We start from the raw sequence: 27,264 nt of genomic DNA on the forward strand, positions 1-27,264 counted from the left end.
ATTTCTGCTCAGTGTGGGATTGTTTGTCAGCCTGAGCTTTTGTCAAACATAAAAAACATTTTTTTTTTCTTGTCTTGGTTTGGCTTAGGTGTCCATATGACCTGAGTCAATGCTGTTCTCGGCCATTTTTTGTGGCAGTGGGGATTAGAGAAGTAGCATTTCTAGCCTTTTTTGGTCTAATTTCCCTCATTTGGCCGACTGAACATTAATATGGATAGACAGTTAAATTTAGCATTAATGGGTGTTTGGTGTTTTGTTCCTATCTGCAGGTGTCCAACTTATTTGCACGTGATGAGATTGACGAGATCCTTAGTGATCTGATCCCTGTTATGAAGCGTGAGTTTCCCAGGCGACCACCGACCAATGAAAACCTCTATGAGTATTTCATGTCACGAGTCCGACATAATCTCCACGTTGTTCTGTGCTTCTCACCTGTTGGAGAAAAGTTTCGCAATAGAGCGTTGAAGTTTCCAGCATTGATATCTGGCTGCACCATGGACTGGTTCAGCCGATGGCCAAAAGATGCTCTTGTTGCAGGTAAATGACATTAAATTTAATTTTCAAACTTCTGTCCCTTCTTGCTGTCATTCATGTACCATAAAGTCAGATTAAATTGGGGTATTACAACACTATTTTATCTATGTCAGGCTGTCCTGTCCTGTGTTCTGAAATCTGACCAAAAAAACAAACCTTTTCGATTGTTACAGTAAAGAAATGGAATTTTGGCAGCGATATTGATGAATGCACCAGATTTTGCCTTGAAAGTATTGTTTATAAATTCTTGAATACACTTTGTCGTGAGATTTGTCGTTTGCTCAATGAGTAATGAATAACGAAAAAGAAATCTGTCTGTAGAATGACACAGAAGATGGAGTAAAACATCTGTCCAGTAACTAGTAATGTCCCATGCAATTCCACACTAGTCTCTGAAAATGTTTGCATCCGTTGATATATTTTTGTTTATGTTTCATATTTTTTTCACTCAGTTTGTTTTCTTAACATATTCCTCTCTGTTGGATTCTTTCTCCTCCACCCCTCTGTCCTTCAGTTTCAGAGCACTTCCTCTCAGTCTATGACATTGAGTGTTCGGCTCAGGTTAAAAGCGAGGTGGTCCAGTGCATGGGCTCCTTCCAGGATGGTGTTGCAGAGAAGTGCGTGGACTACTTCCAAAGGTACTGTCATTTATTGAGCACTCTTCCTATCTGTGTCTATGAAGCCATGATTCCACCAAAATCAACGCTCTCCTAGCTATTAGTCAGTTTTACTACAAATACAGGTATAAAACAATGTCCTTCTAAAATGTATTTAATTATATATTTTGGTAAGTTGTTATATGACATTATTAGAGAGTTTATACTAGAAAGAAGATTACAAGAAGAGAGCAGTGCCAGATGTTTCTGTAAATATAGGAATCCTTTCAGACAAATCTGTTTTTGAAAGGTTTTCATCATTATAATAAATGACGCTCTAAATTTTGTTTCAAAGGTTTTACAGATTGAAATAAAATTATAACCCTAGCTTTGATTTGAATCTAGGTACAGACGGTCCACCCACGTCACACCCAAATCCTACCTGTCCTTCATACAGGGCTACAAGAGCATCTATAAGGATAAGAGGTCTGAAGTCCAGACCCTGGCCAACAGGTAAACAGACTGAAAGAATTAAGTTCAATATTTGTTCAAACTTGGTTTTTCGACTGTTAACTATAACTAGGCCATTTTAGCCATTGAATAATTTCATTTGGCTCTCATTAATACCTTAATTGCTGCTTATGCTGCACAAGTTCTACATTTCAGTGTTTTGGAGAGAGGATGATTTGTGTAAGTGTAATGAGCAATAGCAGATTAATAAGGTTCTAACCTTAGATGTGTTGCTGAGTCTTCCTCTTAACCCTGGGTGTCTAATCATGAGCAAGACTTCGATCACTGAGCGTGATTAGTGCGTTTTACTAAGACGAAGCAGCTGTTTTCAAAGGTAGAATTTTAAATAACTGTGACACAGATGGGAGTCAGTGTAAGTCAATATTTATCGACTCCTTAATGGCACAAGCAGTGATGGATGTTCTGGATGCATCCTAATGAAGCGAGCTTACGTCAAAGGAGCCAGTCCAGACCATCGGTTATGAGTCCTTTTTAGAGATAACAAGATCAACTACATCATTAAAAGACACAACATATCTCCAACAATAAGTCATGTTGTGCTTTCTTTTGTCACGTTTTGGTTCCATGTCTGCTAATCAGCTAGATTCCCCAGAGCCTCCTAACATTCATTGGCATCCCTTTTAAGGGATATCATTGCCTATTAAAAGTCTGATCAGACACATGCTACAAGCCGACTGAGGATTAAAAAAAAAAAAAATCCTATTTTACTGTAAAATAATGCTCAGACGTTTTCCCAGCATGAAATGTGCCATAATGTTATTGATTTAATCTTGAAGGTTTGCAAGTATTCACAACAAACAGGACCACAGGGGTAGATGTGCAAGCACACTCATAGGCTATCAATCACACTCTAGCAAGCAATAAGATGTACGCTGGTTTTGCATGCAAAGTATCTGAATAAGTGATGTTTCTCCTGTTTAGGATGAACACCGGTCTTCAGAAGCTAAAAGAAGCATCGGATTCTGTAGCAGCACTCAGCAAGGAGTTGGAGGTGAAAGAGAAGGAGCTACAGGTTGCCAATGATAAGGCTGATATGGTAGGTGTCAGACAGCTGCGTCTGGGTCTGTGAGTGTGAGTTTTCTGGAAATGAATGCGTCATATTCTGGTTTTGTGTTTTCATGTCCATCTTCATACATTGATGTAAACCCAGGTTCTGAAGGAGGTCACAGTTAAAGCCCAGGCAGCTGAGCGAGTGAAGGTGGAGGTGCAGAAAGTGAAGGACAAGGCCCAGGCCATCGTAGACAGCATCTCAGCTGACAAGGCCTTCGCTGAGGAGAAACTGGAGGCTGCACGACCAGCTCTTGAGGAAGCAGAGGCTGCACTGCAGGTACGGGACTCGGAAATGGAAAAGTCTAAAACAGATGTTCACTTTCTTATCATCATCTCATCTCACCATATTTAGCTGGATCTGGACGTAGTTGGTCAGGGATGATGCTATTTTCAATACCATAGTTGTCTTAGTTTCTTTATTTTTATGATTCTGAGGATTATTTAAATGTTGAATTACAGATTCAAATCTAATCTCCTTGGCAAATGATTTTTTTTTAAAGTCTATACACCTAATAAATGAAATATAAAAAAAAAATCATTATTTGTCTGCAGTATATAAAGTACTGCAGTCTCCCATCCAAATACTGCACAACTAGACATCTCGTGTCCTCTCAGCCAGGACTTCTCCATGGCCCCACTTTGTAGAAATAATTACAAGGATACAGAAGTTGATCGAAAGCATATTTGGAGTCAGTGCAGTTTAATTATGTTTGTTCTTCCTCTTCATGTCCCCTTTTGATCTGTTTTTATCTCTGTCCATCAATTTGATAAAAAAAATATAGTTTTACCATCTGAGATTAAAATTGTTCATACATGACGGACAAAACATTTTAAGTTCAACATCGAAAAAAACGCATTTCCATGAAAAAGATTTGGATGGCATTGGATGATACTTGGAATCAGATAAGACACCGTACTGTTGTGTTGATAATATGAAATCTAAGTTGACTAAATATAATTAAGTTAAAATACAAGAGAGAGTGCTGCTGTATATACTTTGTTCATGCTTCCTCTTACAGATAGTATGGGGGTTAACACTGTTTGTTGGAGCAGTTTATTGCTAACCTCCTGTGTGGCTATTTCTCCCCCACAAGTGTTTTGCTTCAGGCTACTGCTTAGAGCGGAGCTTGTGACGTGCTGTGTACGTTTTTGCCTTCAGCCCTTTTTTTGCACCCTGGTGTGTGAATGTGTGTAAGCAGGGGTCTGGAGCGTGGTTGTAATTAAAGCTGTCCTCCTGGGTACTTGGTTGCGTACAGATCTCCTTCAGCAGGTCCCTGATTAGAATTTTTATCTCGCTGCTACAGATTGAAACCATATATTTCCAAACAGGAAGCCCTTGAGCAATCCTCCAGGATGGATGATCGTGCATTTTGATTATCAGACAGGACTGAAAAGGGAAAAGGTAGTTAGAATGAACACTTTGACATAACCATCAACAATCGTATGCCAAATAAAGCTGACACCGTGTGTGGTTTATGAGAAAGACGATCCACTGTAGTGCTAATGTGTTTTGTTTAAAAGTATCTATTCACTAAAAGCAGTGAAAAGATGAGGACTATGTGAGAGAATAAAATATTCAAGACTGTCTGCTGGCTGACTCTCCAGTGAGAAATTCACACTACTCCTGGGCTGATAAAACACAGTGGAAATGACGCTCAGGGAAGGGAGCAGAAGGGAGGGAAGTGTAAAGAGGAAACAAGATGAGAAAGTTCCTTTTGAAGCAGCCAAACAACTCTCACTGGGACATTTTTCCTTACCCTGTTGCTTTCTCTCTTTTTAATAAGTCCCTCGATGTTGTTCTTTGTCCCTGTCTTCAGAAATCCTCTCATTGTGTCAGAGTTTATTTTTACTCTCCTCATGTTCTCTTTATATCCACCTGTCCCTCCCTGTCAGAGCCTCTGATTGTGTATCCCCTGCATTCTCTGTTCATGCTCTTATTAAAAACATAACTTTCACTCCTAGTACGCTCTCTATCCATAAAAACTGAAGTTATTCCCCTCCTCTTTCTTTCCCCCCTTAGACAATCAAGCCGTCAGACATTGCTACAGTTCGAACACTTGGTCGCCCCCCTCACCTCATCATGAGGATCATGGACTGCGTGCTGCTGCTCTTCCAGAGACGGGTCAACACAGTGAAAATCGACCCGGAGAAGAACTGTCACACGCCGTCCTGGCAGGAATCACTCAAACTAATGACAGCTGGAAACTTCCTGGGAAGCCTTCAGGTACAGTCCCTGCAAATCGAATGCATGCCGGCGAGATTCAAGCAATGTCGAGTGTAGATGCTGCTGTGAACAGCTGTCACATATGACCCCAAATCAAATGCTTTGGGTGTTATCCATTGTTCATGCATTACTGCTTGACTTCATCCAGCTCCAATCCCTGCTCTGCCATAGAAATAGATGTCTCAGTGTATTTTGTTGCAAAATTAAATAATAAAATATAGAATTATGAACTGTATTTAACTAAAATATGACATATAGAATACTATATGTATATAGACATATAGTACTGACCCTTTAATAATGTCCTAGTGCTGCAACAGCTGCTGCCAGCTGTGTACACTAATCTTCATCCAAAAATGAGCTGTGGCAGCTTGTTACATATCAGGCCTTTAAAGACATTTATTTCAATGATGTTAGGTATTTAACTTTAGTGACTGTAATAATACTGAGAAAAACAAAGGGAACTGCACACTACTTGTCTTAATGAACCAATGTGATGCACTTAGATATGCTGATAGACAAATGATGCAACTTATATTTCTGTCTTGCTTTTCAAATGTAGATTTAGATAAAGATAGAGAAAGATACTTTATTGATCCCGAGGGGAAATTCAAGGCATCCAGTAGCAGTAAACAAGACATTAGTTACAATAAACAGTTAACAACAAACAACCGCTGTCCCCTCTCCCTTCAGTATATAATAAACCCGAGATAAGATTTAAAAGGCCCCCTATATGACTAAGAATATACAAGTTACAAATTAAACCTGTGAAATTAAAAATAGACTCATACTTATATGAAGAAATGTACATATCCTGTGCGGGAAAAGAAAATCTGTGTGTGATTTAAGAGACCTCTAAAAAGTTAAGGTGCCTCAGAAGAGTTGGAATTCGGCCTGTGCATAACAACCTCTGAACGTATATGTGTTGTTTATGCAGGAACAGTGGGCTTTGAGGTGAAAAAGCTGTGAGAACAGACATTAAAGAGTCAATGCAGACATTAGGGCTACACATTAAAATGCAGATTAAAGTGATTGTCATTAAAGTGTCCAAACATCAAAGGTGCAAAAGTGAAATGATTGTCAGATATGCAATTGAATGAAAAAAATTTGCCGGATCGCATCATGCTAACGCCTCAGTGTAGGATTGTAGTTAACTTCTCCAATTTAAATGCACAACAGTCAACAAGTTTTAACACTGAGAGAAAGAAACATTTGTGGGACATTTCAAGAAACTGTCTTTTTTCTCTCTTCGTTGCAGCATCTCTCTTGTCATCCGACATCACTACCAGGCCTTTCATTTTACCTTGTGGACCTCTGTAGTCTAAAAGTCAAAACTAACTACAAGCCTCTTTCTTTTTACAATTGCACCTGTTGCTCTCTTATTTGATGCATTCTTTAACGTTTATTTATTTTTATTTTTTTGCACCACACTTGCTTTGCCTTCTTCTTTTCATTTCATGTCTCTGTTTTTATTGTCTCTGTCTGCTATGCCACTTATCTTTCCTTCGTTTCCTTTCATTCCCTTTTTCAATTTCAATAGTTGCTCAACTGTCTCTCTTTGTTTTCCTCTGTGTTCACAGCCACATGCTTTATTCCTCTGCTTTCTCTTATTTCATTAAGTTTTACATTTTAGTTTAGAAACAACGGCAGTACATTGCCTTTGTATAACACGTGCTCTAAAAAACTCTTCTTTTCAGCAAGGTGACTGAAATGATTTTTCTCCTATCTCTTTCACTTTATACCACCTCTCTCTCTCCTTTGCAGCAATTTCCTAAGGATAGCATTAATGAGGAGATGGTGGAGCTGCTGCAGCCTTATTTTGACATGCCGGACTACAACATTGAAACAGCTAAGAGGGTTTGTGGCAACGTGGCTGGCCTCGCTTCCTGGACTAAAGCTATGGCCTCTTTCTTCTCCATCAACAAGGAAGTTCTACCCTTGAAGGTAATATAGGCTATACTGCATCGAGCACTTTGCTACGGCCTAAAGAGGAAACTTACAGTAAGAGGACACTGTGTGACAAACACGAGAACGAGAAGAAGATCAATGAAAGCGTCTCTTCCATTGAATTGACCGGATCACAAGTAGACATACATTAGTCTTTTAAATGTTCTTCTTTCATTCACAAAGGCTGAGCTGTGCCTGTCACTATCACCACACAAACACAGTGTGTGTGTGTGTGTGTGTGTGTGTGTGTGTGTGTGTGTGTGTGTAACAGGAGTACACGCACACACACACATAGTTGTACTCAGACTTGCCAGAGAAGGTTCCTCGCCCGATACTTTCTTCTCTGATGAACAAGGAACACTCGTGTCAAAAAGTGTTTGTTTTCATGCAGAAAAGCCAGAGGCTACAGAAACACCACTGTCTGCCTCTGATGTGAAAAACATTTGTTCATGATCCAAAAATGTTCCAACAGACAAAGAGAGTCATGCTTTTACTCAGTCATCATCATTATACTAAAACAGGATTTTTCAAAGGGGGGCATCAAGTTCTAAGAGCCTGAGTGCATAAAGGCAATTTTAAAAGAAAATGTTCATTAATATTTTGCATTTAAATAACCTCCGACTGACTGAAAGAGCAGAATGGTAGCTGTTTTTTTTATTGTTAAATATTCAAAGACTTCCATGTTTATTCATGACTTTTGCCTTTTCTAGTGATTTCTTTTGTACTTTTTACTGAAATCAATACATCTTTATGTTCAAACCAAAGCTAATGGATTGCTTCTTTGCAGCGGAGCGTCAGTCTGTTTTTCTGAAACAAGGTTTTTCTTCTTTTCCTTGGTCATTTATTCCAGTCCTGATTGCTGCAGAGTTGAATACTTTGTACGCACTCCTTAATTGATAGAGCACCAACCACACAAAAACACCAACTCAAAACTTCTCGCTTAAACCACAGATTGTATCCAAAATGTTAAATACTTTAGTTGCTGGGGCAATTTGAGAAGTGTGAACTTTTCTAAATCGTACCTTGCAGGATTATATTTTTGAGAATCTTGCCCACAGTGTGCCCTATTTTGTGCCTGATTTCCCTTCCCTCCTTTGTAACCATGTGACATTTTTGTCCTTTTTTTTTTTTTGCATTCACTTATGCAGTTTCAGTTTTACTCTATTGGTCCACCTCTTTATGCTTCTGTCTGCTCTCCTTTTGCCTTTTGCCTTTTCTCTTTTTTTTTTTTTTTTTTTCAAAACAACCGTCTACGTTCCGTGTTTCCCATCACCTCTCTTACTGCCACTCTCCGTCTCCCTTCTCCCTTTTCCATTCACAAATGTTCTCGCTGTCTCTCCCTTTCAAATTCATTCTGTTTGTCTAGTATATTGTACAACCTCTCTGAGAACTCCCTGCCTCTCTTCTTTGATCCTGACCTTTTTTGCTTTAGCTAGAAGCACAGCCAGGCAAATTGATTTTCTGGTTTCCAGCTCAGTGGTGGCTTCCCCCAATAGCCTGCCAAAAAAAAAAAAAAAAAACCTGCCAGCCATTCGGCAGAGAGACAGGCAGCCATTCAGACAGGCAGGATTGTTCTTCTCAGATGTCAATAAATATTAAATGCAGGCTCCAGACTTTCTCCTCTCTAGGCCACCCAAACAAAAACACACTTCGACTTACTCACACCTTTCCTCTGTCCCTAAACTGTTTGTAGTTCTTTATCCTCAGCCCCAGTTCAACTCAGAAAAATCCTCTCTGCTTTTTCTCTGGTGTCCTCCGGCACCCTTCTCCTCTCTTGTCCTTTTCATGAACCCCTCATCCCTGTTTTCTTTTCACTGTCTCCTCTTCTCCCTCAACTCAACACTTGTAAAACTTTATTCCTCGTCGCCAGTTTGACTCTTGTCTCGTCCCTGTCCTTGAAACATGTTTCATTATGAGTTTAATGCAAATCTCTTTCTACCCTCCTAATAAGAACTCATATTGCAGATGCATGCAGTGCTTCACGAGGGTTGGAAAATGTTGAAAAATTGTTGATCTCTCGTGTGGGGGTCCAACTCAGAAGCTATGATCTGAGGTGCTCAAAGGGGTATAAATAAAACGCCTTTAATTTGAAGGCCAGTACGGCTGAAACATGTTGGCGGCCCAGATGAATTAAATATATTGTTACTGAAACCCCTCTGATTGCCTCAGACATCTTGTATATGATCATATTCATTGTCTCAATAAAAGACTCACTCTCAAAACCTCCTCCCCTCGTGCATCTGGACTAGCACTTTGACTAAAAGCGCTCTATAAATAAAATTATCTTTATTAATAATCTTCTCTTTGACCTTTCTCTGTCCGTCCATCTTTCTAAATTCTTCTCGCTATGAACCGTGACCCCTGTGGACTTGTTGAGTCCAATCAAGGCATGACAGATCTCTTTTTCTCTTTTCCTCCCTTTCTACTTTTCAGGCGAACTTGGCAGTGCAACAGAATCGTCTGGCCATAGCTAACGTGGACCTTCAGAAGGCTCAGGCAGAGCTGGATGCCAAGCAGGCAGAGCTGGATGTGGTTCAAGGGGAATATGAGAAGGCCATGATGGAAAAACAGGTCAATAATTCAATTTACTTTTAACAAAACACAAACTCATGATTCAGTCCAGCACTTAAAAGTAGCATTGTCTGCTGAAAGTGAAGGACAGTTTAATCGTATGGTGCAAAAGACTTCTGAGATGAACTCTTCACATTTTGTGAGAGCCCCAACTGTAACAACGACCCAAAATGTTATTTAATTGTATATACTTTATTAATTCCCAAAGGGGAAATTGTGGAAATAAAGAAAAAAATGTAACAAAATCCAAGATGGAATAACTGGTTGATAATGTTAACATTACACTTTGAGTTTTACTTTTTTTTTGTTTTTTGTTTTTTTAAAAACATTTCGGGTCGTTGTTAAATTTTTGGCTCTAACAAGGCCATTTTTTTACACTTTACAGTAGCAGTCTTGTATGTACACATAAACACAGACTAAAACAGGAGTAAACAAATGTTTGGACACACCTGATTGAAATGTTTCTTTCGATTGTTTTAGTATGCTCTATTATTGATACTATTACTTGTGTGTCCAAACTTTTGACTGCTAGTGTATACAAAGAATGTGAACATTTAAAACGTTCATGCTTCAGAAAATATGAATCTGTATTTCGGATCATCCTTCCTATTTTTTGTCACCTGACTTTTTTTTGTTGTTGTTGTTGCTGCCTGTTGTGCTTCTTTAAATTTGCGTAGATTTAACTCATTATAACTTAACATCATCATTACCTCAGGACACTTTTTTTCCCCAGTGTCCTTATAAAAGGAGCTTGCCAAAACCTTTTTAAACAGGAACAATAATGGATTTTCTGTCCCTTTAATGCAGCATGAAGACGTGTCATAATCTGCAACAGGTTATGACTCATAGAATAAGTTATGCCACTTTTCAACTTAATGTAACTAACACCGGGGTTACACTGTTAATTGTTTTTGCACCTTTGCTAGTCAGTCAGCTCTCTGTGTTATTTCAAAGTACTGTCTGTTCTGTCATATGTAACTGCTTATAAATGGAACAACATGTGCACCAACACTCACGCATTATGAAATCTGATCCGTCCTGGTTGACTCTTTTCGCAATTTTGTGATTAGGCCGTCGATCTTTATTTATTTTTTCATCTCCAGGGGCCAAGAGCAAGATCGAAGGGGTTGGCTGCATGAGTGTTAGAGGCTTGCAGAATAGCTGTTTACTTTGATGTGCTTCTTAATTAAGAGAATGCCTACAGCAGACATTCTGTATTGATGAAACAGACATTATTGCCTCCAGGCAAAAGACATCATTATTGCCTGGGAGCAGCTGATAAGGTAATAAATGAAGATGCTGTTGACATTTCACAATATTTTACAATGAAATGTCATTTTGGCAGCAATGATAAACGTACAGACATGAAGACAGGACCAAGATTATATTATTAAAGGGTCACAGAGGTCCATACTTAATTCTCAGCCTAAAAAAAATGCAACATTAATTCTAACTTATATACATAAACATCATTCACACCAAATGTGAGTAAAAATCGCCCTGACTTCCTGTCATGGGACTGTTAATTCTTACTTTTGACCTGTGATCCCATGCTATCGTAGTAAAACTAAGGAGTATCAAAACTTGTAAAGGCCATGATGAATTAAATGCTGCAATACAAATGTGTGCTCTTTATTTAAGCAGACTAAAGCTGTTGAATAAATATTCAAATACTTATAAAGAACCGTGGATGAATGAAAGTTCATTAAGAAAGAAGAAGTTTAAGAAGACAGGGAAGTTAAGTAGATAATTCCCCCCACTGACCGTTTTGTCCGCCCGCCCTCCCACCTCAACAGACACTGCTGGAGGACGCTGAGCGCTGCAGACACAAGATGCAGACGGCGTCGAGTCTCATCAGCGGGCTCGCTGGTGAAAAGGAGCGATGGACAGAGCAGAGTAAAGAGTTTGCTGCCCAAACCAAACGCCTTGTTGGTGGGTATCAAAGCCGGCTTTGAAACGTGACTGTTCATCAGAAAAGTATGGCAACAAAGACAAATCTCGGCAACTAAAAAATGACGATTAAATGTTTTTTTTAAATTTATTTATTTATTTTTATTTATTTTTTTTACTGAATATCTATTTCAAGTGGAGGAAAGGTGAAGGACATTGACTTACAACAGATACATGTCTTAGACTATTGTCTATTATGTAACGCGTTGGTTTATGTACTGGATCTTATGTCAACTGGTTTGAAGAGATGAACTTTAAAATGTAGTTATTTTGTTTAATCTGAGTATCATGCCTTGTGTTGTGAAGGCTGTGTTGTTTTCTGTTGTATGTCTTACATATAATTATTTGGGTAATGTAATAAATGCAAATGATAAAATAAAATAGTAAAAAAAAAACCTGCTAAAGTAAAAAAAAAAAAAAAAAATATATATATATATATACACATATATATATGTGTGTGTGTATGTATATGTATATATATTTATATATTTTTTTTTTTAAGTATTTCTACTTTTATAGCATATATAGAGCTTGCTACAGCATGGTCTGTTTCCTGATATTGCTGATATTACTGTATTGGAGTACTAGAGAGAGTACACGTTTTTACAACAACCTTGTATCTTTGATCCAGGTGACGTTCTTCTGGCCACAGCATTCCTCTCCTACTCTGGCCCCTTCAACCAGGAGTTCCGTAATCATCTTCTCAGTGACTGGCAGCGGGAGTTGAAGCAGCGTCAAATCCCATTTGGAAACAACCTCAACCTGATCGAGCTGCTCATTGACGCACCCACTGTCAGTGAGTGGAACCTACAGGTCAGTTCTACTTTTCTTTAAGCTACTGCAAACTCAATCTATCGTTTTAGTGCAGATTATATGGTATGTTACTTTGTCTTGGTGTTAAAGAACAGGTATGATTTTCCACGTAGTGGTCTCACAGTGTACCTTACATGTTGGTGCTAATTCCCTAAAAATACAAAAAGACAAGCCTTTTCAATGTGGCATCAATTTCAACATTCTGGGGGTATAAAAAGCTGGTATTGTCATTAAAGTAGCCATGAACACATGACGTCACGTAACGGGCGAGCAACACCACCTGGCCACAGCGCGCCTTCAGTTTCTGTAGCAGGCAGTCAGATGTTGCTCGTGAACTTGGTGTGTCTCAAAGTGTCGGCAGCAGACTTGCAGCAAGAAAACAAACTACTGGGCAGTGTTTATGACAGACCCAGGAGTGAGTGACCGCAATGATGACCAGTACATAAGGACCTCTGCACTCAGACACTGCTATGCTACTGCCACACAGCTCCAGGCCTGTTTACAAGAAGTCAGGGGTACGAGGGTTTCCAGACAAACCATTCGCAACCGACTCCACTGCTTTGGCTTGAAAGCCGGACGACCGTTGTAGATGACTCCACTGACATCAAGACACCGCCGTGACCGTTTGTAGTAGGCACAAAGACCATGTGACCTGGACAATGCTGCAGTGGTCTACCGTCCTGTTCACTGATGAGTGTCAGGTCATCTTGCGCTGAAATTATGGTCGTTAGCGTTGCTGGAGAAGGCATGGTGAGCGATACACCTAGGTCAACATGGTCCCCAGAGTTTGCTTTGGTTATGGAGGTGCAACAGTCTGAGCAGGCACAGCAGCAACTTCAGGAAGTCGGAGTGCCTCATATGGTATATCCTGCAATGTCCCCTGACCTGAACCCCATAGAGCACGTCTGGGACCAGCTGAAGCAGAGACTGGATGCTCGTACTCCACCCCCACGTGACCTGGCAGAACTGTGTGTAGCACATGTGGAGGAGAGGAGCGCGTCGCCTCAGAACATCATCATGAGTCTAGTTAGGATCATGAGATGTCGCTGTCAAGCTGTTATTGAGGCAGATGGTGGAAACACCCGCTACTGACTTTGTCAGCTTTGGTTATTTGGGGCTATCTTTGGCGACATCAAAGGGAAGTATTACTTATTTCATTAAAATTCAGACCAAATAGGAAAAGCACTCATGTAAATAACAATATCCCTAACTTATTGTGAGTAGTGTAGTTTAACCACCAAAAACACTACCTGATAAAAAACTGTATATATACTGTAAATATATAGCATATATCTGTAACATCCTTAAAAACAAAATGTTCTCCATTTTTATTTTCATCAAGATCTGGCCGGTGAAACAGAATATTCAATGTTTTAGAATACTTCAAATAAAACCATCATTTGCTGTTCAAGGAGAAATATGGCTGGTGCTTTAATCATTTGTGTTCTCTCTCTCTCTCAGGGGCTACCCAATGATGATCTGTCCATTCAGAACGGCATCATCGTCACCAAGGCTGCCCGCTTCCCACTGCTTATCGACCCTCAGACGCAGGGTAAAATCTGGATCAGGAACAAAGAGGCTGGAAATGAGCTGCAGGTTGGAGTTTTTGGTCTATAGCTTTACTCTAAATTATTTAGCATGTGTTGGCCGCTACTCCTTTTAAATTCATGAGAAGGCCAAATCGTAATATAGAAAGAACCACTAAAAGACATCCATGTCTTTTAGTGGTTCTTTCTATATTACGATTTGATTAATATAATAAAGCAGTTTTTCCTCACCTTATTACCTGTGCGAACCTCTATAATGTAGAGTTTAAATATTTAACCGTCGGGGGACTTTATTGTAATAAATTCTACATGCTTAGCTTGTGCAGTGTACTATTTGGCCTAAATCCTTTTTGTCAACAACATGCTGTACGGCTCCTGCACAATTCTTCAGGGGTAAAAAGACCGGCTGGGGTCACTGGCCCTATTAGTGCTAATCTCTGAGTCGACTAAATGAATTTTAAAATTCTATTATGACTGTCTTGGGGAGGCATTTTACCAAACAGTTGGTTTACCGTCTTCCATAAGTGACCTCATGGATAAGCAGATCTATTTTTATCATCTATCTAAAAACGGTTTATCATTAAAATTGACGTGTTGCTCATGGAAAAAGTGACATTTCCCAGACAGAGGTTGGCTTTTGTAGCTTTATAGGAAGTAAGGAGAAACAACATGCATTGCATGTCGTATAAATCTGCTCCTCGAAGGGTACATTTTACACTATTGAAGAGGTCCTATCATGTGTTTCCAGATCACCTCACTGAACCACAGGTATTTCAAAAACCACCTGGAAGACAGTTTGTCCCTTGGGCGCCCCCTTTTGATCGAGGATGTGGGGGAGGAGCTTGACCCTGCGCTCGACAACATCCTGGAAAAGAATTTCATCAAAACTGGCTCCACTTACAAGGTAACGTGGCCAAAATAACCGTCATGAGAGCCCAAGGTCCTGGATTGGTGTTTTTCTTCCCTCGGTTAAGGAGTCTGAAATCGACACGCATGTATTTTAATGCATGATGGAACTCTGCCTGTACCTGTACCAACGCAGGTTAATTAGCTCAGACATGAGAAAACAAGCCCAATTATTGTCTCTGCACAAAGTGAGTAGTGCTAGCTGGGGCTGGACACATACCAGCAAAGCACTTGTCCTGAATCCTGTTTATTGTCTTGGGACAGATTAAAGTGTGCTTGGGGAGGCTGATCACTCAAAGAGAGTGTTTTATTGTGTGCAGAGTGAGTGTTAGCGTGCAGAGGTACTCTGCTATCTCTGGCTCTCTGTCACAATAGATCTGTTCTTTATCTATTTATTACTAGTCATTTTTGGTTTTACAGCCATGGAGCATCGACATCTCTCGTAAAGGATTTTTGACAACAGAAAACTGTTGCATCCTCTAAAGCTGCAATGATAGGAATCTGCTACTTCAGCACAATGTCAAATCCCACCTGTAGCCAGCAATTGAGTCACAACTCAAATCAGGGCTAGATGTCGAAAAAACATTTCATAAAGGCTTTTACTTCACAACATTACATTTCTGTCACTTGTTTTGTTTGAGGCTGTGCGAAATGGTGGATAGAGGCCAAATTCAGGAGGTATAGTGGGGAATCGCCACGTGTAAAATGGAGCCGCGGGTTGCATTTGAACTTGGGTTACTGTATATGCTTCTCATACAGCAGCTTCCGTACATGTGGGGTGCGAACAACCACCGGCGCCTGGTGTCTTTATCTTTCTTTTAAAGGTTAAAGACATCCTGTCTTGTAAACAGGTGAAAATTCAGTCAAAAGTATTTTGTGTGTGAACATCTTTAATCAAGAACCATGAACTTCGCAACACAAATGGATAGTTATATTTATTCTTGCACATTTGTTGAGACAGCTTAGGTAAGCAGTGGTGAGAAAGAGGCACAGTGAAAGTGCTTCCTTTTATTTCGCTCTCATTATCGCAGCTCGACTCGGGTTGATGCTGGTTATCCAGCAGCTGACACTGCAGCTGCCTCCCTCTGACTCACTGTTGTTATTGCAACTGAGCATGTGCTACTTGCAGACAACACACCCAACCAGAAATCTCTTAGCTACCTAATGAGAGGCCTGATTAGAGGTGTTTACGCCCTGCCTCTCCTGGAACGCTTTAATTTCTATTAATATCCTGGTGTTAAATGTAAGCGAAGGTGTCTGAGGCTGACAGCTCCAGGGACAAACCAGCAGATGGGTAATTAGGAGTTCTACTGCCATGAGTAATTAAACGCTGATCAGAGAAAACCCAATCACACTTTCATGCACACACAAACAGGAAATGTTTCTAAGATGCTCTAACTTAAAAAAGAGCCTTGACATCATAAAACCGTTATAGCGTTTTTTTGAATGTGGTTTAGTAGAACTTAGCTCAACACTAGTGTTTCCCACTGTGCTTTCTTTTTATACTTATAATGAAATAAAGAGCAAAAAATCAGAAGGCTTATTATTAATGACATTTTGAATTTCTTTCCTTGTCTCTGTTTCTGATTTTTATTTTTTTTGCAGGTGAAACTGGGCGACAAGGAGGTGGATGTGATGAAAGGCTTCAGGCTGTATGTGACCACCAAGCTGCCAAACCCAGCATACACCCCTGAGATAAGCGCTCGTACCTCCATCATCGACTTCACCGTCACCATGAGAGGACTGGAGGACCAGCTGCTGGGCAGAGTCATACTCACAGAAAAACAGGTAGAGTTGCTCACAAGCAAAATGGTAAGAATTATAGAGACAAAGGGTAGACTGCACATTATTAGTATTATTTATTGCACATTTGCACATAGTTTGTTTTATTCCATTATGTTCCTGTAGGAAATACACACACATACACATTCAGGTTGAAGCAAATTTTCTTCAGCCTTTGTGCTTTCTTCCTAAGCCCTTAGAGACTATTTAAATAGAGGCTCCAAACATCTCCCATACTGTGTTCCTCATTTTCTCTCTTAACAAGCACAAACTGTGTGTCTTTATAACCTTATGGAAATGAAAACTACTACTACAGATAATGTGAAAAACACAACAAAGGGACCACAAACTGTGAGTATATAATATCAGTGTCAGGGGTAAATGATTGTGGTAATGAAACGACTGATGCTACAGTGGAGAGGCCATCGTCCCGTGAGAATTGCTGATCATGACCAAATGAATGTATCCTTAATATTATAGAAAAGTGGAATGTTATCTCTGCACGAGAAATGGTTCAAAATAAAACTAAGCTGTACGAAAACTGGCTTTTGGTTTCCGTAACTGGAGCACATCAGTCCTTTTTATTGATGTGTCAGACTGATGGTCAGAGCAGTGGCACTGCAGGTAACTATGGTGATCTACATGGTGACCTGAATGCTGAAGAAATACATGCAGTTCTTTACAAAAGATCTCCTTAATGATTCTGAGTTCAGATGAATGTCCCATGTTTCTAGTTATTATAAAGTTGTCCCCCCCCCCCCCAAGAAAGAAGTCAGCAGAGCATTTAGATACGGGAAAGCATATCTTAATAGTTCAATTACATATTTCCACTACCTCTTATGTGAAGACATGTACAGACGCTCGGCCAAATTACCAAGTGAAGTACTAGCCTTCACTCGCCGTGAAGATCATTTTATCTGGAGAGCGGATTTACTCCCATGTACTGCATGACAAACCCTGGGCATGTGTTGCATTAAATGACAACAGTACAGTAGCACACTGCTCCACGTTATTAGTCTTTGAGCCAGTCTGTGTGATTTTATGGAACGAGTGCCCCTCTGTAAGTTCATATATGCCACTGCTGCTGTATTGTCCGTCAAGTTTATAATCTGACAATCCTTCAGAAATGGCTAAACATGTCTCTGGGCTAATAGTAATACCAGGAAGCCGGGTGCAATTAAAGTCCCTCCAATCAAACACTGCACCCCATCATGTCAATAAGGCATCCGTTGTCACAGGTTTCCTCATTATCACCAGTCCCGGTGGGATGCTGGCTGTGAACATGTCTTGGCCTCAGACATTCCTGGCCAAACCCTCACTATTTACCAGAGAGGATGTGAATCCAGATGCAGGAAGGATTCCCAATTTGGAAAATCCCGCATTTGTAGCACAGTCAGGGCGATAAAACGGCATATATAACTTTTTTCAGCATGTTCAAGTATGGTGAACTGTGCTTATGATTGTGATGTGTTCCTCTGTCTAAGATAGATAGATAGATAGATAGATAGATACTTTATTGATCCCGAGGGAAATTCAAGTACACTTTGTCATGCTCTGACAATAAAGAATAGTCAATCACACAAATCACGTCAACTGTCACTCAGAAGCAAACCTCAGCCTTTAAATTCTAAAGAAATAATGATAGAGATATTATCATGATAATTATCGATACGGGCTGATGTGAACATTTTTATCGCGATAACATTTTGAGTCACATCTTCCAGCCCTACTCAGGCTAAAATGTCAACTTTCAGCATCCCATAATCCAACAGTCATGTCATTGGCTGATTCAATTGAAGCTCGCACGGGGAAGAATTTTTATTTGAATCATCCTTTTCTCTTTTGGTCTTGAATCAGCCCTCAGCTTTCTAACCTTTGGGTTTGTGTGTAAATGTGTGTCTGTGTTCTCGATACATCAGGAGCTTGAGAAGGAGAGGACAGATCTCTTGGAAGATGTGACATCCAACAAAAGGAAGATGAAGCAACTCGAGGACAACCTCCTCTACCGTCTAACCAGCACTCAGGCAAGAAAAGACAGCAGAAAAATAAAGTTGTTGATTAGGGATTTGTGCATTTTATAAACTTCAGTGTGAATACTGTCAAAGTGCAACTTTTGTTTACTCTTATTATCTAATTTCTAATAAGTTTAACATATTTGTGGCTCTCAAAATGCTCATGTTGAGTATCTCAACATTTTGATCATTACATTGTATTTTGCAAAGAAATAAGCATGAATGAGGTCAGCAAACAGAAGATGTATGATACAGGCATATACCCTTTTCTCAACTTCATCATTGAAGAAATTCTGTTAATTATGTTTTCATTCATGTTCTGACTCTTGCAAATATTTCTCTTTGTAGGGTTCCCTGGTGGATGATGAGAGTCTGATTGTTGTGCTTGGCAACACGAAGCGCACTGCTGAAGAGGTCACTCAGAAACTCCAGATCGCTGCAGAGACAGAGGTCCAGATCAACGCTGCTAGAGAAGAGTATCGGCCTGGTAGGTCTCAACAACCAGCTCAAAACATTGATTTACTCTGCTCGTTTACAGGGGGCTTCCCATGGTCAGGTAAAGTCACCAAAAAAGGATCATTTTCAGTTTAGGATTCAGCTCCAGCAATGACAAAGAGAAACATGTTTTGAAATACATTTTGTCTCAACCAAACACCTTTTCATCAACGACTGGTCTGAATCAAACTCAATCCTGAATTGTATTCTGAACAGGTACAATACTTTTGGAAGGAGAGATTATTTTATGAATAGAGGCCACAGAGACAACAGGTGCTTGTTTGCAACTCGGTTACAAACATTTTGCATCAACACTGCATTTCTCTTGTTTGTGTGTGATTTCAGTTGCAACCAGGGGCAGTATCCTCTACTTCCTAATCACAGAAATGAGTATGGTGAACGTCATGTATCAGACCTCTCTGAGGCAGTTCTTGGGACTTTTTGACCTCTCTCTGGCTAGGTAAGCTTGCTAAACTGTAAAGATTGGCTTTCTCCTCTAGTACCCTTGTCTTTTGCAGCTATAGATTCAGTCAGCATTTATTGCCCTGACTTTTTTTCCTGTGGGCAATTAAGTGACTGTACAGTATGCGTAGTTTCCAGACTATAAGGTTTGTCGAAACAATATCACATTTACTTCACTTATATCATTCTGTATAGTGCAAGTGTTGCAAGCCACACAATATTTATCTACATAATTGGCACATTTAGACACAGTATCTTCAGACAGAAAGATTGTCAGACACATTTTGAATGTCTTCATATTTATCATTTGAACATCAATAAAACTGATCAGGAAGTTTCTATTTTATATGATTTCTTTAACTGTGCTTTTGAATATATCTCACATTTCCTCACTGGCTGAAAGTTAAAGGATTTACCTTATATCCTATTATTTTTGCCTCCACTCCAAATGTGACTGAAAACAAAACGTATTTTTATTCAATTTATGTTAAAAATTAAAAATTTGAAATTAAACTTAAAATGTGTTCTCTGCTATAACATTCTATTTCAACAGGTCTTCCAAAAGCCCCATAACGAGCAAACGCATCGCCAACATCATCGAGTTCATGACCTTTGAGGTATATAAGTATGCAGCACGAGGCCTGTACGAGGAGCACAAGTTCCTCTTCACTTTGCTGCTGACACTGAAGATCGACATGCAGAGCAACAGGGTCAAACATGAGGAGTTCCTGACACTCATCAAAGGTAACAGAAACAAATGACAAACTCTCACTCTAACAACTCTCCACTAACTCATGTTCATGTGTGTGTGAGAATCATCTCTCAATGTCCGTTAGGCATTAATAAACTACATCAACTATAATTTAAAGAATTCTATAAAGATCAGTAAGACTCAGCTTGGAAGATTTATTTTTTATGGTTGATTATTAATCTTAACTGAACAAATTCTCATATGAATTATATATTTTTTTAAACTATGGAAAGCATTAACCCTGAAAAACAGCAGAGTAAGGAGCAATTCCTTCACGTGTTTCAACCAGAGGTACCTGTGTTTGAAACCTTGTGATTGTGATGGAATAAACACTTTTTGTGGCATTTGAGCATAAACGGTCCCTTCAGGGTTTGAAGAATACTGAAGATGTGTCAAGCTATTCACCATCTTGTTAAGGAAATAAATACAAGGATTTGTTGGTTGTGGCTTGTGAATACAAAGTTCAGAAGTTGCATGATTGATGTGGCTCCACCAAATCAATAGCTTCCTGTATGCATGATGGCCAAGGGTTATTTATTTCAATCCAATGTGTGATTAGCTCTCATGCTATGTGACCAGTCTTGATTTCCGTACAAATAAATTCTATTAAGTGAACACCTTTGGTCAGCCTGAGAATATGTGTATGATATATGAGTGTCATGCTTGGCTATTCCCTGTGTGTATGAGTATACAGGCCCCAATGCATAACTCTATGTATTTCAAAAGGTTAAGGTTAATTCAAATATTTTCTAAGGAAGCTATTAGGTACTGGAGGAAAAAAAGACAAAACAGTTTACTGTAGAGAGGAACTGTAGTGAAGCCTCTGACAATTTATGGGTAGAAAGTATTTCCAAGAGGAAGCTGTTCCTTTGTTTCGCTGATCCTAAGCTGTTATTAATTTGCCACTCTGCTCCGTCTAATCTTCTGAGACTGATTTGTTGTGTCAGTTAACCCAGAATAATTGATATGTTCTGAGCCAAAGGCAGACAGTCACACACAGTCACACCTGATAGCTCTCTCCATAAGGCTGCTTTTAAATCGGAGCATTCATAATAAAAGAAAGTGCAAATGTCGTTTTACAGCGATGCCGCTCTAGCTCCAAACCATTTGATTAGAAATAACAACCTTAAATCAAGTTTCCCAAATATTTCAAACATATTGGGGTTGTAGTCGTTCTCTCAGAGACGCAGAGTGCTCCTTTATGCAGGGATAAATGCAAACTATGACTATTAGCAATGCCAGGACAGAGAGTGCTGTGCGCAGCTTCACCATCTGTCAGCTCCGACATGCTGAACATAACTCACAGGAGTGTTTGTGTGTTTGAAGCTTGCATATTATTTTAAATGTGTATCAGTATTTCATCAAATTATGTGTATTCCTCTATATCCAGTATTTGTTAGTCATAATATTCTTGTGAATTTTTTTCTTTCTTTTTTTCTCAATTTTGTCGAATTTTTTTTTTTGGAAATGTGTTCACTTGTGTGTCATCCAGGAGGAGCATCTCTCGACCTGAAGGCCTGCCCTCAGAAACCAGCTAAATGGATCCTTGATATGACCTGGCTCAATCTTGTCGAGCTCAGCAAACTGTGGCAGTTCTCTGATATACTCGGACAGGTGAAACACACACAGACAGAGAGACACACACACACACACACACACACACACACACACACACAACTTGATCAATTCAGGCGTACCCTGACAGCTGTATCATGCCTTTCTCTAGCTGCGAGAGGTTTTGTCCAAGGGCACTTTTACTTATTAAGTCTGTGGATAACAGTAAACATCTGTCATATTTTTCATTTAAACACACACGCACACACTCGTCAACATGGACTGTCAGTTACACACAGGTGTATACACACCCTTTTTAAGTTTCTGTGAGAGACTGACAGTTTGGTGGCTTTTATGGGTGGCTTTTACTCAGCGCTTTGTAAAATAAACTTAGTTTGGAGGAACTTCCAGTCAGCCACATTTGGGTCAGCACAGTGTGCAATTTGTTAACAAAGCTTATCCTGATTTCTTGGCTTTTTTTTTTTTGGGGTATACCTGCTTTCTAAGATGGTTTCAGATGCATGCACATGTTAATGACCGAGACTTCATACAGCTAATATTAGAGATGGAAAGACTGGAAACAAAATAAGCAGCAGGAAAGCGATGTTATTTAAAACACATTCAGACACCGATAAACAAAAACAACAACCTGAAAATCTCTTTCCCTACAAGGCCTATCTCTTCTCCAGTTACAGAAGACTACTTATTTTAAGATGCATCTTACTAAATCAACACTCTTAATCTGAAAACTGCCTTCTGCATGTGGTGAAACAGTTACCAAGTTATTGCAGAGCGCGTACCGCAAACACAATCTGGCTGCCTGCTTTAACCTGATGACTCCCTGCAACCTGGTTTCCTGCGTGCATAAAAATACAGCGATTAACAAGCTGTGATGTCAGAGTGTTACTGCATATGTTGAAAGCTCATGTTGCGTACATGGAATTGATAAAAACTGCTCTGTTGCCAATTTGAGTGACAGTACAAGTGTCAATTAATGATGGCATCTTTGTCATAATGCACGTAACATTATATATTGCATGATCTGCATTCAGTCGGCGTGTTGCATAGTGATTCGGAGTACCATATTGAATATGTTTATATATGTGTGATGCATGTATTGACGTAGAGGAAAACTAAAGTACAATCATAACAAGGTGATGTGTGGATCTACATTTAGCAGAGACCTCATATTCTTCTGATCTGTTTTTTTTTCTTCTATTAATTGATTTAGTCTGGCTCTGCATGTTTGGTTTTCTAAATCTTTATACACACTTCTTTCAGATCAGTCGTAATGAGAAGCAGTGGAAGGCATGGTTTGATAAGGAGGCCCCAGAGGAGGAGGTGATCCCAAACTCCTATGACCAGGCTCTGAACTGTTTTAGACGCCTGCTCCTCATACGCTGCTGGTGTCCCGACAGGACAATTGCACAGGTCAGAAAATGGGCTCTTTTCTCCATGAGCATACCCAGATAAGATAATGTGATGCAATGTTTCCCATTAATTAACTCGACTGTGGTGGCCCAATTTGCCTCAATAATACAGTCTGGGACATTTGGAATGATCAGCTATAAGAACATTTAAAAAGCAGTTTACCCTGTTAAATGGGAGGCGTGGATGCAGTAGCCTTCGCCGTAAAGTGTGATTGCTTTTATGTCTGTTTCCTAAAACGGTCGGTACATTGTTTTTAACACCTCCTGCAGAGTGTCACAACTCACAGTCAGTTGGAGCTTTTCAATCGATGGTTTCGGAGGTTTTAAACACGATCAAAATAATCAAAGACGTTTGATCATGCTGTCAGACAAACCAGCATAACTACTTCCTAGCTTAACGTTATACTGGTCCTAAGCCACGTCTGAACATTCACCGTGAGGTTAAATGTCTGTTAAAATGTTGTTAAATCGTTTTCCATTAATACGCAAATTATTTATAATACTAAACGTTACAATTAATTGATAAAATGTGCTTTTGCAAATAGTATGACGCCATCAAATAGAAGCCAGCATCCCTCTGCACATTTGTTAAATGCACTACATGTTGTGGGGGTAGAGCTGGAGAGAAGCCATAATCATACCTAAAAGTACAAACAGTATGCCACAAATTAACTTTTTATTTACACTCATTTAGCTATTGTAATTTTAATGTCTAATCAATCAGTTTCATACTTAATGTTTATTAACAGTTTAGTTATCATAGCTCCAATTCCATTACTGATAGATTTCATCACTATGCATTTGTAACAGGACGATGCAAAAACAATAATTAATAATTAATTATAATTATTATAACATTAAAAAAAACATAATCTAAAGAGTGAATTCCCATGAAAGATAATGCAGAGTAGCCTAAATATGAGTAATCTTACTAAACTGAAGGGTTCATGTCTGGAAAAGAGCTGCTGCTTTACTTCAAAATGCATTGGTGTTAATGAGACTGGGTCCATTTTAAAAAAAGAGCTCATCTACAGTAACATCTCAGCTTGGCAAAGTCTGTTGTTAAATGGAAAAGTGAGAGTGAATAATTTAAATGGCTCTGAAGATGATTGAGTCTGAATATCGACATGTTAATAATGGACAGTCTCTCCTGGTGTTTCTGACCGTAAACACAAACTTAAGGACGATTTATTTTGCTGCATTCACCAACAGCTCTTTTTATGTGACCTCTGGCAGCGATGTTTTCTGTTTACTGCAAATGAAAAAGGGGAAAAGATCCTTTAAACTATTTGTTCAGTTCCCCGCGCCTTCCAGAAAGTAAATGTGGGGGTTTAGTTTGAACTTGATCTGCAACGCTGAGTAAATCTTCTGAATAATATTCTGCCTTTAAGTTATGAAGCAGTAAACAAACAGAAATACTCTGCCTCATTACTTTCCCTTTCTCCTCAAGGCCCGTAAATATATTATGGATGCAATGGGCGAGAAATACACTGAAGGGGTGGTTCTTGACTTGGAGAGGATGTGGGAGGAATCCGACCCTAGAACACCACTCATCTGCTTCCTGTCAATGGGCTCTGATCCGACCGACTCCATCATCGCGTTGGGGAAAAAGCTGAAAATTGAGACCCGCTATGTTTCCATGGGACAAGGACAAGAGGTCCACGCCCGCAAGCTCCTGCAGCAGACCATGGCTAATGTGAGTCATTGGTGTGAGCTTACTGCTATTTTTGCATCTTCTGACGTAGCAGCAGACCAGCTGTGTCTTTCAGCACATCAAACAAGACTCTGACAATAATGTGCATTAATATGTCTGTCTGTTTGAAGGTCACACGTTTCTTGACTACAACCTTGTTTCAATCAAAGGATTATTGTATAAACTACATCACACTTATATACTTTTCCTCAGGGTGGCTGGGCCTTACTCCAGAACTGCCACCTGGGTCTGGACTTTATGGACGAGCTGATGGACACGGTGACAGAGACAGACTTCGTCCACGACAGCTTCCGTCTTTGGGTGACCACAGAGGTCCACAGGCACTTTCCCATCACCATGCTGCAGATGTCAATCAAGTTCACAAACGAACCCCCTCAGGGTCTGAAGGCGGGGCTAAAGAGGACTTATGGAGGTGGGGCCAGTATAGTTCAGAATAGAGAAAAAAATAACCAATCAACTGTGCAGAATCAATTTTACTGGGATAAATATGCACACACTTTTTCATCAGTCAACGCAATTCTTGAGTCAGTGGGATCAGATATTTTAGTGAAATAGAAACACATGATAATTATGCAAAATAATATTTGCTTTATTATTTCAATGTGCACATGTGTAAATAAGTCATTTGTGAAAGAACAGAAGCACTTCAACAGACCTTCAATATGTCAAATGATTAACAAGTAATGAGATGTGTGAATGCTTGGGTAAGAGGCTTCAGGAGAAAAGATGGTGAACAGCTGGTTACTGCTTAATTCAGTGTTTTTAAACACAAGTACCAGAAGCCGAGTAGCTTCATGAAATTTTCAACAAGCCAAAGCGTAGTTTGGGTTTTTTTCTTTATTCAAGCCTAAAAGAAGGTGGAAGAGAAGAATATTTTAATATGCATGAACCAGCAGTCTTTGCCTGTCTCATATGGAAATAGGATATGGATGGTCCTTAAGGGCATATGAGATTCTGGGCACACACTTATATCAGCTCTCAAATCCCCACAGCAATTTAAAAAATCCTCATCTTTTTTTCGTCTTCATCAGATTGGAAGAAAAGAGGAAGCAACTATTGTTGTTGGGGGTGCATTCAGAATATGAAATTAAGTGTGTTTAAAGGTTTTCGATTGTTAGATAGATTAGTTTGTGCTATTCCTTTAATTATATCCATACTTGTAATCCATTCATGATTATGCAAAGATATCTACACCTGTAGGATAAGAAACTTCTAATATGGTACTGACTATTTGGTGGGTGTCACATATGTTACTTTGGAATGACAGATTCTGTTTACTATGTACGCAGATACTTTTTTTTTTTTCCTTGTTCAGTAAACTGTTAATCTTCCTGCTTTATTAGCTAACATTAATTATAATAATCCAGGGCAGCCATTCAAGAAGTTACGAGTTTAAATATAATGTGTTATACAGTACATGGAGTAATGGAAAATACTAAATCTTGGATTATTTACACTTATTTAAACAAATGTTTAACCAGCATTTGTTTATGTTAGTTTATAAGCCCCGGTTCTTTTATGTTTATTTTTTTCTGCACTGGTTATTCTTGTCATTTTGAAGTGTCCTACTATACTACTACTACTAGTACTCTACTATAGAAGAATCAGCAGACAGAGACTTCTGGTCACTGCTGCAGATGTTGAACACAAAAGTCGATGAGGGCCAAAATGCTGTTGTTGTTTTTTTATTATTATTATTTAGCTGAAGAAGCCTGCTGTTGAAGACAGCTGCTAAAGTGTTTAGTCATGTGACTTCTTCCCAGGTATAAACCAGGACCTTCTTGATGTCAGTAACATGGTGCAGTGGAAGCCCATGCTGTACGGAGTGGCGTTTCTCCACAGCACAGTACAGGAGAGGAGGAAGTACGGACCCCTGGGGTGGAACATCCCCTATGAGTTCAACCAGGCTGACTTCAACGCCACCGTCCAATTTGTCCAGAACCACCTTGATGACATGGACGTTAAAAAGGTAAGATAAGCGACTCTTCAGGTGCTCAGCAAAGTGGGATCAGCTGAAGGTGGACAAACACATCTCTTACAGCTTCCAACAACAGTCAGATAGTGCTGGACCTGTTCTGAGTGCAGAGTTTAGAGGGATGATTACTTGAAAGGCTTTTACTTGTGGAAGAAGTCTGAAGCAGGTTGTGTTTTCTGTCTCTTTATCACACACTTTTCCTTTAAGGGTGCACACAAACGAGGTAATCTGTACCACACCAACACCCTTAACCTCACACCTACTAATAAATGTAGATAATTTGTTCAATGCATAGTATGACTATATGTTGGACATTGCAACATTTCCATCTTAGAGTTAGTTTCTGTCCAGTTACAATAAGTGTTTTATATACAGCTAAAAAAGTAAAAATCATATTCAACCTCAACTACATTTGTCAAC

At 39.4% G+C, this 27,264-nt stretch overlaps 1 protein-coding gene across 2 annotated transcripts in view; it reads left to right on the forward strand.

Annotated features, from left to right (window-relative positions):
• dnah5 (dynein, axonemal, heavy chain 5) overlaps positions 1-27,264 on the forward strand; it is an 89,678-nt gene that overhangs the window by 51,098 nt on the left and 11,316 nt on the right. For both annotated transcript variants that reach the window (XM_079343741.1, XM_079343740.1), the window contains 22 exons: positions 270-537; positions 1,049-1,172; positions 1,536-1,643; positions 2,583-2,697; positions 2,812-2,988; positions 4,732-4,935; positions 6,700-6,879; positions 9,316-9,453; positions 11,250-11,385; positions 12,035-12,216; positions 13,678-13,812; positions 14,512-14,667; positions 16,275-16,457; positions 18,371-18,475; positions 18,812-18,950; positions 19,304-19,418; positions 19,974-20,164; positions 21,664-21,785; positions 23,007-23,156; positions 24,606-24,851; positions 25,062-25,281; positions 26,633-26,838. In XM_079343741.1, coding sequence (XP_079199867.1) covers positions 270-537; positions 1,049-1,172; positions 1,536-1,643; positions 2,583-2,697; positions 2,812-2,988; positions 4,732-4,935; positions 6,700-6,879; positions 9,316-9,453; positions 11,250-11,385; positions 12,035-12,216; positions 13,678-13,812; positions 14,512-14,667; positions 16,275-16,457; positions 18,371-18,475; positions 18,812-18,950; positions 19,304-19,418; positions 19,974-20,164; positions 21,664-21,785; positions 23,007-23,156; positions 24,606-24,851; positions 25,062-25,281; positions 26,633-26,838 — 3,600 coding nt within the window. The remainder of the gene's footprint in view (positions 1-269; positions 538-1,048; positions 1,173-1,535; positions 1,644-2,582; positions 2,698-2,811; positions 2,989-4,731; positions 4,936-6,699; positions 6,880-9,315; positions 9,454-11,249; positions 11,386-12,034; positions 12,217-13,677; positions 13,813-14,511; positions 14,668-16,274; positions 16,458-18,370; positions 18,476-18,811; positions 18,951-19,303; positions 19,419-19,973; positions 20,165-21,663; positions 21,786-23,006; positions 23,157-24,605; positions 24,852-25,061; positions 25,282-26,632; positions 26,839-27,264) is intronic.

The sequence above is a fragment of the Symphodus melops genome (genome assembly GCF_947650265.1).
Source record: "Symphodus melops genome assembly, chromosome: 5".
NCBI lineage: Eukaryota > Metazoa > Chordata > Actinopteri > Labriformes > Labridae > Symphodus > Symphodus melops.